The sequence below is a fragment of the Nelumbo lutea genome, chromosome 2 (genome assembly GCF_056320005.1).
Source record: "Nelumbo lutea isolate HS-2025 chromosome 2, American lotus-T2T, whole genome shotgun sequence".
Taxonomy (NCBI): domain Eukaryota; kingdom Viridiplantae; phylum Streptophyta; class Magnoliopsida; order Proteales; family Nelumbonaceae; genus Nelumbo; species Nelumbo lutea.
Genome location: NC_142685.1, coordinates 18,857,600 through 18,872,639, shown reverse-complemented (window position 1 = coordinate 18,872,639; position 15,040 = coordinate 18,857,600). Strand labels below are relative to the sequence as shown.

The 15,040-nt window shown below is 38.0% G+C and overlaps 1 protein-coding gene across 1 annotated transcript; it reads left to right on the top strand.

The window, feature by feature from the left end:
• Positions 1-341: 341 nt before the first annotated feature.
• On the top strand, positions 342-12,663 carry LOC148868968 (thylakoid ADP,ATP carrier protein, chloroplastic-like). Its single transcript, XM_088973502.1, has 10 exons — positions 342-932; positions 1,716-1,772; positions 7,600-7,662; positions 7,744-7,800; positions 7,933-8,016; positions 8,309-8,377; positions 8,456-8,568; positions 8,675-8,844; positions 10,344-10,422; positions 12,341-12,663. Exons 1-10 carry the CDS (start codon positions 618-620, stop codon positions 12,438-12,440), a joined length of 1,107 nt encoding a protein of 368 aa, XP_088829628.1. The 5' UTR covers positions 342-617; the 3' UTR covers positions 12,441-12,663.
• The last annotated feature ends 2,377 nt before the right edge of the window (positions 12,664-15,040 follow it).

Here is a 15,040-nt window from a genome sequence, read left to right as displayed (position 1 = left end):
AACATCTCCCGAGGTTGCCGGTGGGAGATGTTTCCAATCCACGGTTGGGATATGCTATGGGGCGTTTGTGGGGCGCAGATGCAAATTCTTTTTGGTTGATGATCAGGAGCTAAGTGGTGAATTGATGAAGAACGGCAGAAGTGTTGGGGCTTCACCACAACCCATGTTGGTGTATTAGCATAGAGGAATAGTAAGGCCAAGCCCAGAAGCCCATGAGGACCCAAGTACAAGGCCCAATGTGTAAGGCCTCGCGTGGCTTTAGAAGATCTGAGGCTCAGGCTAGGCTAACCAACTAAGCTCCTTTTTTTGATTTCTTTGATTTCTTTTCTGGTCAAAGTAACGAAGCTCTTATTACCAACAATAAAAAAAGCCACGAAGCTCCATTAATCCTCCATTAAAGCTTCGCGAGATCAAAACACATAAAAAACATGATAATTAATTAATTAGTTAAAAAGCAAAAAGAGGGTTGCCAATACTCAATAGAAACAAAACAAAAAATAATTCTCTCTCCTGTTTCCCTCTCTCTGCAACAACCTCGTTGCCTTATCTTCTCCTTCCTTTCTAGTTGGAACACAGACGAGAACCAACATTTCGTGTTTTGAAGCTCTGTTGAGAAGATGAGGGAGGAGGGCAAGTTGGTCTGGCGAAAGATTCCTGGTCTTGAAAGGTCTAGGAGGTGTTTCAGTGAAGAAACAGAGCATGCACAATGGAGGAAGAGGTGGGGAGGTGGCGGTGCTTTTGCTTGTGTTTCATTGGTGGAGAAGAGCGAGAAAAAAGTGTTTTCTCCGACGGCTGAGCAACTCTTGAAGCACCCATTGGCGTTGCTGGCTTTCGTGCCGAAAGACGCAGCACTCTTCGTCGCGGGAGCAATAGCCGGTGCTGCGGCCAAGACCGTCACGGCCCCTCTTGACCGAGCTAAGCTGCTCATGCAGGTCTTCAATCCAATGCTTCCATAATTCCTTATCCTTTTGCTGTCCAATTCAACATTTTCCTTAGCTTCCTTTTGCAAGCTTCTGGAAATGGGTTTCCTTCTGATTTTGAAAATAATGCTGGATTTTGCAAGTTGGGTTGTTTGAATTGTTTTGTTTCTTGGGGTAATCTAAACTTCAAATCGCTTTTGTTCAGTTAAAATATGTTGGAATTCTCTCTCGTCCTCTGTCATACAATTTAGCGTTTACCCGAGCTGTACCTCAGAACCCATCTCTTCTCCTTTTCTTTTCTTGCGTGCAAATAAAAAATAGGTTCGCTTCTGATTTTGAATTAGTGTTTCTTTTTAATTAGTGTGGTTCCTTCCAATAGCTTGCTTAACTGTAGCGCTCTCAGTCGAATTTGAATTTTCTTCGTTCGGAAAGTATGAAACCATGATTTACTGCTTCACATTTTGTTTTTTCTTGTCAGTGGGTTTGCTGGAAATTATGGATTTTTGGGGTAGTTTTCATTGGCTCATTTTTATTCTGTTTTGGTTTATTAAGTTTCAAAATAATTGGTGCATTTTGTAATTACTTTCTTGATATATTTTTCCCTCAAGGAGAGTTGTCTTCGTAATATACTCTTTTCTGCAAGATAGGGAGGGATGTCCTAAAACAGAAATAGTGGAACTCAGCATTCTTTCTATAGTTTTTGAAGCAATATTTTTATTATCAAAAAGGTATTTGTTGGTTTGGTTTTGGAAATGCAGCTAATTGCTTTACATGTATCATTTTTTTTTTTTGCAGACTCATGGTTTACGGGCTGGGCAAGAGAGTTTGAAGAAGGGAGTAGGTTTCATTGAGGTGAACTTACAGCTTCCCATTACCATTGGTTTTTTAATCCTTAATGATATCACATATCTTAGAATCTATTCATTGTGCAAATTTCTAGTAAGCTATCAACATTTCGCTCAGATTTGTATAGCAAGCAATCTCTTTGGCCATTCTTTACTTTTCATATAGCTTTTTTTAAAACGGAGTTTTCACTGTGTACATTCTGTGAAGAGGATGAGCAGCCATTTACTTAAATGCTTAGATATATGGAGCAAACATGCACCCATCAGCTACAGTTCTTTATGATGTGGTGGATGGAAGGAATTGGGAGTATCCATGTTCCAAGAAGCACTTGTGAGGCTGATGCAAACATGGAAAAAAGTGAAAGAGAAGATAGAAGAAGAAATTAAGGTTTTTTACTTCAGATTATTGCATCAGGGGCAATTTCATAATTCTTGAGTGATTCAAACTTTTGCCATATTAAGTTTTTTAGGAGTTATTTTGTAATTTGTTGGTGTTGTAGGAACAGGATCAATCATCTTAAAGGGTCAAATTAGTTTAAAGAGTTGTATATAAAAAGATATTATATTTTTGAAAAAGTTGAGGTTGCAATAGTGCTACTTTTATTGCAGTCTTAAGTCTAAGGGGTCAAAATGTATCCATTTGACTTGGTCTTTATGTTATTAGATAGACATTTCAATTACTTTTGAAGGAGACAAAGATCTTGTGTATCAAATGTGTTTTGGGAGGTTATAGGCATTTTAGTATTGAAGGTGTTATTTTCTGATGGGCTTTAGTCTTTCTATTTTTTAGTTTTTTTTTTTCTTTTTTAAGTTTTTTATGGTTTGTTTAGTTTTCGTAAAGATATTTGGACTTATTTTAAGAGTTCAAGTCCGTGTTAGAGTTTATGTATGAGTTATACATGAGTTTGCTTTGGTCCTAATGCAATTGGTAGTCATTTCTGGTCACTTTCAAGTTAGATCTGGAGTCTTTAAAGGGAGATCCCATTCTTGTTGCTAGTCTATAAATAGTCATTATAATTGAAAATTTAAGAGTTGATTGATGATAATAGTTTAGTTTGGTGAATTCTGGTTGTAACCAAGTCTCTCTCTCTCTCTCTCTCTCTCTCATTTTATTTTTCTATTATTTTTAATTTTTATCATTTATTTCTTGCTCTTCTGCTTAATTTCTCACCAATTATCACAAAAATCATCTTTCTTCACCTTAGATACTTGTTCATTCTTAGAGTTCCTTTTAGTGAAACTATGCTTATTGGTAAGATCTTTGGAGGATTGAGGCCTTTGTGAAGATCAAGAATCTTGAGTTGATTAGAATCAACTTCACCAAGAAGGCCTGAGAAAGCAAACTCAATTCCCCTAGTCTCTAGATTGACCAATAAAAAATGACCCACATTTCCAAGAAAGACCCCATCAAACTTCATCTTCACAAGCTGAGCAGTCTCAATCACTTGGTGCATCTAAAGGGATAATATAGGAACTAAACACCCAACTCTACCTTGAGAGAATTATCACTGCCATTAATTTATCTGGACAGAACCGATGTAGACATTGTGGAGGGCTATTGATATAAAACTTTTCAGGGAATATCTTGAATGGGGCCATAATTGTCTTTCAAACAATTATTTTCTTTTCCACCCAAATATCCCATAAAAGCACAGAAAAATGTGTTAGTCTAGAGAACCATTTGTCCATGATCCCACACCCAACTAGTAGGAAGGTCCAAAATGTTGTTCAGAAGGATCCATGATATGCCAAACAGTCTCAGGGAATAATTACAAATATATTGAGCATTTGAGCAGCTATATACTGGATATTGAATGGTATGCATATTCCCCAAACATTCTCAGGGAATAATTACAAATCCAAGTTTCAACAAACATTAATAGCAGAGGACCTTTATACTTTTAAATACAGTTATGTTACTACATGCGACTTTAGCTATTACCCATACTTCAGATACTGCATGCTGAAGATATCTGTTTTGGTCTCTCTTTTTCTTCTTGTCCCCTTTTTTGAGTTTAAGTGGCTTTTTTTTTATTGAAGGATGTGGGGGGTGAGAGAATATTAAGCCTATCTTTTGAATGATCTAGAGTTTCTGTTATTTGACATACTTCTGTGGACATGTGACAGTTAAGTTCTCACTATGATGTCTTCTATCTTTATTAATGCATGTTTCTTGACTTTTTTTTTTATAAATGATAAATTTTATTAATCACAAAAAATAAGAAAGTACAAGATCCCCAAGGGGAGGCACAAGATGGACCTCTCCATACTAGTTAAGAACAGCTTCCCAACACACTAAAACAAGTTGCAAGGTAGCACAAAAAAAAAAAAAAAATCTTCCCTAGTAACCCCAAGTTTGGCCAGAGAATCAGCCATAGTATTTTCTGACCTGTGCACCCATTTAACATCCACTCTCATATTACTAGTTAGCCACTTCACTTTTTTGAGGAGGTCTTTGTATCCCCAAAGGACAGCATCCGGGTTTGAGAGCCAGCCTATTACCACCTGAGAATCCCCTTCAATTAGCAAATGTTCCAACCCAAGCTGGTTGGCGATCTAGATACCTTGTACAGCCGCTAGTAGTTCTGCTCTTGTAGAATCTCCCACTCCCACTGGCCCTGAGAACAAGGACACAATGTTGCTTTCCTTATCCCTCAGCACACCCCCTACACCTGAAGGCCTGGGGTTACCTTGGTTGCTCCCATCAAAGTTTAGTTTGATGACACCTTCCGGGGGAGGTTCCATTCTATAACTCTTTTATTCTTCTTAGTAGAGGTATTAGCTACTGCTGGCCAATTCCTCCATAGGTCTTCAAAAGAAAAATCAGCAAACACATCCAATGTTTTCAACCAATGGATTGCTTTTGTCAAAACACAGTCCTTCAACTCAGCCAAGCTTCTTTCCTTTTCTAGGAATATTCTAGCATTCCTTTCCTCCCAAACAGTCCATAAGGTAGCTGCCCTAAGACATTTCCACATGATTTTACCTCTCCTTGTATGCCACCAAATAAACTAAAGTTCCAATTCCATAGCTCTGCAGCAAGAGAATAAGATATCAGTAAATGGAAGCAGTCCTCACTTTGGGCCTTACAGAGGGAACACCAATTCAGGGAAAGACAAAGAAGATGTCTATTTTTCTGCAAGTTTTCCAAAGTACTGATTTTCCCATAGTAAACTTCCTAGCAGAAAACAACAATTTTGGGGGGAATAGGTCTTGCCTAAACTTCTCAGGGGTCCAAACAAACTGGTTCAAGTAAATGAAGCAACTCAGTAACACAAGTAAACTCACCGTCCCTTAGACCCCTTCAAAACCCAAAGTCCTAGTTTAAGGATAAGGGAAGCAACGGTTCCAAGAGACACTTTGAAATTGGCTCATTTTTGTAAAGGGAAAGGGAGTATAAGGAAGGGAACCAATCCTTGAGGGGTTGGTTGCCCACCCAAATGTCCTCCCAGAACTGAATAGAATTACTAGAACAAGCATCATACCTGACAAACCTAAGGAAGCAAGGTAGAATACCATGTGTGGCTTTCCAAGGTGTTGTGAGGGTAGCTGGACAAGATATCTCGGCATCCCAACCATTTCTTGAGTATCCATGAATACATGACACCACCTAGGAGGGCTTCATTCTTTTGCACTAAGTTTCCTATCCCCAGGCCCCTTTCTTCCTTAGATTTGGTCACTATCTCTCATCTAATTATGTGATCCTTCTTCACCTCCCCTAATTCCCATAGGAAATCCTTCATGATCTTCTCTAGTTTCTTAGCCTCCCTTTGGGGGACCTTAAAGACAGACAGGAAGTAGGAAGGTTAGCAAGTGTGGCCCTAATCAAAGTCACCCTTCCCCCTATGGAGATGTAGTTCTTTTTCTAGTCTGCCAAATATTTACCAAATTTCTCCACAATAGGGGACCAGAAACTGCTTTCTTTAGGGTTAGCTCCTAAGGGAAGACCTAAGTAATTCAAAGGCCAAGGAGAGATGGCACAACCTAAGCACCCTGCAATGGATCCTACCTCCCAGACCTCCAAATTTATTCCAGCCACACAGCTTTTATCCAAGTTTATCCTCAAATTGGAAGATTGCTCGAAGTCTCTTATTAAACTTTTAATGTTGTGCACCTTACTTAACTCATTCCCTTCACAGAAGATAACAATACCATTAACAAACTGAAGGTGGATAACTGGAATGTCTCTCCTCCCTAATCTCCAGCTTCTTATTAGGTCCTCTTCATTTGCTTTAGAAATCAATCTACTTAACACATCAGCAACAAGAGTAAAGAGGAATGGAGAGAGTGGGTCACCTTGTCTTAGGCCTTTGATGGCTGGAAAGAAGTCCTTTGCCGCCCCATTGACTAAGACTAAGTAGTAATAGGACTTTAGGCAATCATTTATCCAATTACACCATTTGTTCCCAAAACTATGCCTTACACCTCCAATAAAAAAACTCCAATGCACTACGTCATAGGCCTTTTCCAAGCCTAGTTTGCATACAAAGCCTTGCCTACCAGATCTCCTCATCTCCTCCACACTATCATTACCAATGAGGATCTGATCTATAATTTGGCTGTCCTGTACAAAGGCTCCTTGTGCTTGGCTAATGAGAGAAGACTACTTTGATTCTCCTAGAAAGCACTTTCGTCAAGATCTTATACATGCTCGTCACCAGACTAATTGGCCTAAAATCTTTGGGATGTTTGGCATCGGTCTTTTTAGGAACTAGAGCTAGGAAAGTGGCATTGATTCCAGGGCTCACAACATGTTTATCCTCAAACACTCTGATAACTCCAACTAAGCCTTCTTTTTATTATATCCCAGCAATCCTGATAAAATGCCATTGTAAACCCATTTGGTCCCGCTGCCCTAGCTCTATCCATTAAGAAGACGACTTGTCTAATTTTCTATTCCTCAATCCTTCTTTCTAACCATCCCTTGTCTATCTCATTCAAAATTGGCCAGGCCTCCTCTTCCACTCTTACTCTATTCTCTAAAGGTCGTTGGAAGATTGATTTGAAGTGAGACACAACCACTAGAAATCTCCTCCTGAGAAGTTAGATCAACATCCACCTCTAGTTTTACTATTGGATTTCTCCTTCTTCTCCCATTAGCCATGGCATGGAAGAACTTAGTATTCCCATCCCCTTCCTTGATCCATTTGTGCCTAGATTTTTGCCTCTACAATATCTCTTCCCTCAGAAGAACTTCCTCTAGATCCTTTTTCAGCTTCCATCTCAGTTCTCTAGCTTGCAAACTCATTGTCCTGTAGGATTCTTTGGCATCAAGATTCTCAATCTGATTCAATAGAGTATCTTTTGCTTCCTCCACCCTACCAAAATGGTCCCTGTTCCATTCTTTTATTTTAGCTCTCAACCTCTTTAATTTCTTATGGAATCTAGCCCCTTTCGATTTCACCCCCCTCAACTCTTCACTCCATCATTCCTCAATCTTTTTCACAAAATCCAGATGTGTTAAATCACATATTCTCAAACCTGAAAAGCTTAGGTCCGGTTCCAAAAGGTTCTTGTCTGACTTCTATAGGGCAGTGGTCAGAGGTAACCCTAGGTAAAGCCTTAGCCACCAAACCTCTCCAATGGCTTTTCCCAACCCTCATTGAATAGAAATATGTCAAGCTTAGAGCAAGTCGGGTTCTCTTGGAAGTTGGACCAAGTGAAGATAGCTTGTAGTAAAGGAAGCTTTCATAACTCACAAGAATTAATGAATTCATTAAACTTCCTTATACTAGTTGTGATGGTCTGTTGGGGATTATTTGAATGTTTCATGACTTCATCCTATCTGTTAACTTCATGTTGAACCATGGTGTCATATTGAATGTTAACTCCAGGCCCTTGCACTGATTGGAAAGGAGGAGGGAATTAAAGGGTACTGGAAAGGTAACCTTCCTCAGGTAATTTGCATCATCCTATAGCTTAAAGGCAGGATTATGTTTCCATTTTTTATTTTGAGCATTTCTATTGGTTAATACCAGGTGATCCGCATAATACCTTACAGTGCTGTCCAGCTTTTTGCATACGAAACTTATAAGGTAACCTTCTGAACATTCTTTACTGAAACTTTGTATGTTATATCATGGATTCATAGTCCTTTTTTTGACCAAAAAAAAATCATAGTCAGTTTTGTTCAAGAATTGTGATCTATTTTCTGTTTTGGGGTATAGAAAATTTTTAAAGGAGAGAATGGAGAGCTTTCTGTTCTTGGAAGACTTGCAGCAGGGGCTTGTGCTGGCATGACTTCCACCCTTGTAAGCACCTTGAACTTGCTTTACTAATTCTAGTTGATTTTCCTTTGTTGTTTTTGTACCTCTGGAATTGTCATATGTGTGGCATCAATATTTTACTCATCATGAATGAAAATTCCTTGGTGAAACCAGTTGACCACTAGGGTTCAATCCCCTGGACATATGCTTTACATTCCTTCCATTTATTAGCTGTAAAATATTGCAATTTTTGTACTTTGTTCATAATTTTGTGCATTTATTGGTTCTCCCTCTCTTCTGTTGTGTGTTCAAAGTTCTGATTTCATAACCTTTGTAGGTGACATATCCTTTAGATGTTCTGAGGTTAAGGTTAGCAGTTGAACCCGGGTACAAAACCATGTCTGAGGTAAAAATCATTGTGTTAGATGTGTAAAATATAGAATTCTTCTTCAGTGGCATAACAAACTCTGGTGGGTTGTTTCAGGTTGCGCTTAACATGCTAAGAGAAGAAGGAATTGGTTCATTTTATAATGGTCTTGGACCTTCTCTTATTGGAATAGCTCCTTACATTGCTGTGAATTTTTGCATTTTTGATTTGTAAGCTTACTCTTCTGGTTATATGCTTTCTTTCCGTGTACATTTATGTTTTCCAAGGGGGGTGTAATGAAACTGATTACAAAATTGCCTTCTTTCTTAACTGTAGGGTGAAGAAAGCTCTGCCAGAGAAGTATCAGAAGAGGACAGAAGCATCACTTGCAACAGCTCTTGTGTCAGCAACTCTTGCCACACTAATGTGCTACCCTTTAGACACTGTAAGGAGGCAAATGCAAATGAAAGGAACCCCATACAAGACAGTTCTGGATGCCTTTCCAGGTAAGACTGGTACTAGTTCTTCAAAGTAATTCATTGATTTTTTTTTTTTTTTTTTGCACACAAACACAAAATATATAAAAAAACGGTGATGTATATGCTCCTATATTAAACAAAAAATACAAGTCAATCACAAGCTGTATGACCACGCAGCAGATACAAGCTCTTATAGCAATAAAGATTTGCTATACATTTATTAATCTCCAACCTAAGCAAGATCATCAAGAATTACATTCAGATCTCTATGAATCCATCTCAAAACATGGGCAGGTGCCCCAATAACAGTCTAATCTCATGACTACTAGGAGTGATCATGGGCCCACACACTAGGCCTGAAATATAGGGCCAGGATGGAGAGGACAGGTCCTCCATGCTGGGGTAGCAATGATGACCCCTAATAAGTACCTTATACTAAAGGAAAAAAGGATTCCCAGGAGCAGTGACCATAGGGCCAAATAGGAATGCCACGACCTCAGCCTGAATAGAATTTCTCTCTCCAATGCATTCCCTGTAATCCCAAACAATCATTATTTAGAAGTTAAGGATATGTTATTCTCTTTTATTTCCTGTTAACATATGGGGCCATTGATTTCTTAGGTTGTGTTTGGTACCATCGTCATTTCAGGCTCAAATGTTTAGAGAGGCAATGGCATTTCATGCTAAAATTCCTAGGCGTTTTGACAATGAAACTTGTTTCATTGGTACTTATGCTGACTAGGTGTTGCACAAGTGTCTTGACCAGTATTGGGTTTGGTATTGGCCTTGCTACCTAAATGTTTATATTCAATGTGACACCACCCTACCGTACTGGTTCTCATCCAATGGTCAAATTTTAAAATAAATGCTTTCTGATGATTGGCTCATTATTACACATAGATTAACATCTAGATACAGATCTAATGGTTCTAGAAGCACAAAGCCGAAAAAAGAATCTTTGTTTTGGAGGTAGGGTTTATAGGTATTCGCCTATTCGGTGTTGTTTATCCATCTTTGCCAGTGTGCAATGCACCGGAATATATTTCTAAAACTGCCATGTAGGACACCAACTAAGAGGCAAGTCATTGAACTTTTTCTTCAAACGGACAGCTGATGGAGAAAATATTAAATTGATGTTTCCCCCAACACCCCCTGGTTTATGTTTCTATTAGAAACATTTTATGTCTGTTTTAACTCAAAACAGTTCCAACCAAACAGAAAATTGATGATTAAACTCAAGCTAGGGCGCTGATGTGGCAGTGTTTCAAGTAGAAACAGTCACGGTACCAAACATCACCTTAATGACATCTTTATTGATTATGCATGTTATTTGGCAATGAAATTTCTACAGTGTTTTCTGGTTGTACTATGTTGATGGGATCTTGGCATTGTTTAATTGTTGATAACCCCATTCTTGTGTACCACAAGGTGCCTTTTCTCATTGTTTATGTACTTCTGACCTGTAGTAGAAATGGTTTATTCCGCCATCAAGTGACATTATCTCATAATTAATGGTATTGATTCAGGTATTGTGGCACGTGATGGTCTCATTGGATTATACAGGGGATTTGTGCCAAATGCCCTTAAAAACCTCCCAAATAGCAGGTTCGTTTCCATTGCTCTGTTTCTATTTTGTTATACTCAGCTTATTCTCTTTGTATATTATTATTGCTTATTTTGAAAACTTGGTATACCAATTCCCATTTGGTCAAGTTGACATATTTTCTAATAAGGCATCTAGTAATGGCTGAAGTTGCTTAACTGAATGACTTATTGCTTTGTCTTTAGTGGATAAAATAGTCATATAATAAAGTATTGGGTAAAAGACTTAAAAAACATACTCTAAGTTTTTATAAATCGACTTAAATATATCCCGAGTTTTTCGAAAAGGATTAAATATACCTTGTGACTCTTTTATCCTTCATTTTCCTTCAAATTTTCAAAACGTACCCTGGCCAATGGATTGGTTCTTTTACCTTGTGAAGTTTTTATTGTATATTCACCTTAATGAATCGAAACACATGTTTGTTTGTTGAGGGGATAAAGGAATTACAAGACATGTTACTTTTAACTTGGAGATGGGGGTGGGGAAGGTGAAGGCAGGACCCTATCACTATCAATCTATTCCAGGTCAGTGACAATGGATTACCAACTGATTTGGGTCTAAGCGCAACAGCCCACTCTGTCTAAGCAGGATGTTGTATTGCCATCCATCAAAAATTCAAAACCCAACTGCTTATTGAGCACCATACGCATTTAGAGGAGAAATTCTTGACTCTTGGACTCACTGGTGTGGGTCTAAACCAGACCCGAGCTTCTCCTATTTGCTATATCAATATCTCTGCATTATCGAAGATAGACAAGCTGGGTTCAAGCTTGCTGTGCCAAGTTAGAATCACATTCATGTTCTTTTTTTGTTAACTGAACCAGTCCGTTGACCATCTTTATTTTTTATCCTTCTATTCATATATGCCTTTTCATTGATGGAGAGTATGTTCAAGTCCAGTGAGGTCAGTCCGTAAGGTATATTTAACTAGTTTAAGTCTTTTTTAAAAACTCAGGGTATGTATAAGTCAATTTATGAAAAATAAGGGCATGTTTAAGTATTTTACCCTAAAATATTTAGGGTATAGCAACCAGTTTGACATGCCATTCAACCATTAAAGCGCTCGTACTTAATGAATAATTTTCTAAAAGAAAAAGCAATAAATAATTCAATTTGGCTACTTCAGCCATTATGTAATGGCTCCTAAACCTCCTGATCACCTGATCCAAAAGATAAGGTCTCCAGGCTGCAGCTAAGAAAAAGATACCCTGCTCTTGTTGAGATTTATCAGAGTTTTGCATCATTTATTGACCCAGAAAGATATTTATCATCATCACCTAAACCTTAATTCAACTATACGGGGTTCACTATTTGAATCCATTCTTTTTTTACCAGAAAGATGTTAAGCAATACAAATAATTATATGGTTTTAAGAAAACCAATTATTGTTTATTAAAAAATTTTAGGCTCATAATTCATTGCAGTCACCAAGTCAGTTTGCATATGTAAAACATTCATGCCTGTGCCAGGTTAGAGTTGGTCATTTTTCCAATCTTACTAGTTACTATTCAGCGTGCTTCATATATTCATGCCATCTCAGGAGTCTTTAACTCTCTATGGTCCCCTAGATAATGGATTATAATAAGTCTATTTTCTACTTTCACTACTAGGCAGCAAGATTCAAAATATCGATACGCTTGACATGCCGGTATGGGTGTATCGGACGAATTGATACCCTTCTTTTATAATATATATATATATATTTGCAACCGGTTCAGGGGGGGCGGTTTAGGTCTCCATCCCCTGGATCAGTCAGACCCTTGATACACCCACTGTAGGGGTGTACGGGAGGGGTGCCGGAACGATACGTATCGGCCGATACGGGCCAATACGTATCGATACTTTGAACCTTGTCAGGCAGTAGGGCCCTTGCTTTCCTCCTGGTTTGTTGACTCATGAACCTTTATCTTTTTGCAGTATTAGGCTAACCACCTTCGACACCGTTAAAGGTCTGATTGCAGCCAGCGAGAAAGAGTTCCAGAAAATCATGGGAGAATACAACCGGAAACAAGGCTAAAGCATCCATACACAAACAACAGATTTTTTTGTCCTAATTGTTCAGCTATCAATTTCATTTTTATTTATTTTTTCCTTTTGCCGTTTATAGTGGAAATAGCCAGGTGGATTTACTGTATGATATGTAAAAATGCTAGAGTCGCTAGCAAGTTCTAGTTCGGGCCTTGAAATTTTGTAAAAAGTGATCTTTCATTCAAAGCTCTGAGAGTGCAAAGCCCGTAAAATACTCTTATCACCAGAAGTTCCGTGAAAGGATCGTTTGTGTATTATCCTCTGTATGGAAAAATCATAGGCGCATATGAATGACTAGACGCGTTTATACATATAAAAAGTGCTTCTGGACTGGAACACCATTTGAGAGATTCCCTTTGTGGGTAACCTAAAATTCTTGATTCTAGTCCATAAATTTTGATCTTCCATGCCTTCAGTCAGACTTAAGAACCTAGAGATTGGATGGGTGTGCTCTAGGCATCAATGCATCATAATGATCATCCTGTTGATATTGTAGATGCATATGCATGGGTAAACATGGATACCTTAGGAAAACTCAAATAAATCCCAAAATATATAATAACACTAAATATAGGTCTCAAATTACTATAAATTATATACACACAAAAAAGAACTTTAGGAAATGTTGAAAAATGATAGAGCTAAAAATGTGTTCCCTAATTCTTAGGAAACTAGTATAATTCTTGTTAATGTTCATAAATACATAAATTTTAATAACTAAGTACTTTTTAGTTTTTTTCCTCATAGATATGTTCTAAGAAGAGAAAATATCCAAGGGTAAAAATTTATAGGCTTAAGACTCATACAATTATGACTATCTGAAGCATGTGGTGGTTCGAAGTCAGGTACTCGTGGTCGAGAATTTGCACTGTGTTGGGCCCATTCAAAATTTGACAAACTCTTAACCTAAACCTGCCAAAATTGCACTCCTAATTTTTATAGGATAAAAGATTTAAACCTCCCTTGATATTTCTTCTAAATACTAAAACTTCCTCTCTTGTTTAAATGGACTAAGACCTCCCATATCAGGTGTCATTGAACAAAGACCTCCCATCGTTGCGACTGATCTTTTTCTTTTTTTCTTTTTTTTAACCCGATCCCTTTAAAAGCAAGAAAAGAAAGGATGCCACGAAATATCTTTTGTAACTTTCTTGTTGTTAACAAGTGAAAGGTAATAGCAATAAACTTAGAATATTCTAGGCATGGGGACCGATGAATTCCAGATCATTTCAATTGGTTTCTTAATCTGAGCAGTTGATCAAAATTTTGATGTTGTTGACCTTTTGAGTTAAGTCAACGTTCGGTTGGTTTGCATCCATATCCAAACTGTTCTAAGTCATTTATTGAGATTTTTTTTTGGTAAATCGAGATTTAAAAAGAGGGTAATGATATAATAGTTCCTAGTCCATGGGATATGCAAAAGCTTATAATAATTTTTTTATAGGAAACGGTAATTTTCATTAGATTATTAAAAAGATTACAGGCTTACCACCCAAAAAAATGATGGAAAAAGAAAATAAAAAACTTACAAACAGGCCCAAAACAAAATCTTCTTAGTAACTCCTTGCTTAGCTAAACTGTCAGCCATTCCATTTATTGACCTTCTTACCCAATAAAGTGCACCCCAATCCCCCTTGCTAAGCTAATAATCTCTCTCAGCGACTGTCTAAGAGACCACACTCCCAGGTTTCCAGTTTGCATCCACCCTATTACCAGTTTGGAGTCTCCTTCCACTTCTAATTGCTGCATGCCCCATTGTTTCCCCAAATTCAAACTTTGAAGTAAGGCCATTATTTTTGCCCTTAATGAATCTCCCACCCCAATTGGGCCCAAGTAAAGGACTAAGACTTTTCCTTCCTCATTTCTATACACACCCTCAACTCCCGACGGGCCTAGATTACCCAAGGAGCTTCCATCAAAGTTTAGCTTCACCTTGAACTGAGGCGGTGATACCTAACAATCTTGTACCACAAGGGAGGAAGGTGAGAAAATAGCTATAACACTCCAATTTCTAATTAAGTCCGTTGAGGAGAAATCCTTGAAGAGATGATGTACTTTCAGTTAGCACATAACCTTGATGGTGACAACATCCACAAGTGCTTCCTTGGATTTTTCTTGCCCTAGGAAGATGGCAACTCTTGTTATTCTTCACATTACCTTGCCCCTTTTCCTTGGTTGTCGGAAGAAGCTAGAGTTAAAAAGGTTCAGCAAACCTAAGGGGGTCCATCTGTAACCAATCAAAGAAGAGAATCAATTCCACAAATAATAAGCAAAAAGACAAGAAGTCAAAAGATGAGTCGCCGTCTCACCATTTCTTAAGCAAAGGTAACAGACATGTGGGGAAAGGTTGCAAGTCTGGCCTTTTTTCTTTGAAGTACATCCATAGTATTGATCTTTTTAAGAGTCACTTCCCAGCAAAAAGCCCTAACTTTTGGCGGTAGAAGAGAATACCAGATTTCTTTAACAGGAAAAGAGATAGACACAAAAGAAGACTAGACTAAGGCATTGAAGAAAGATGAACAAGAGAAGGTCCTTGAAGATGACTTTTTCCAAATTCTACTATATAGGCAAGAAAGATCTAGAAAAAAT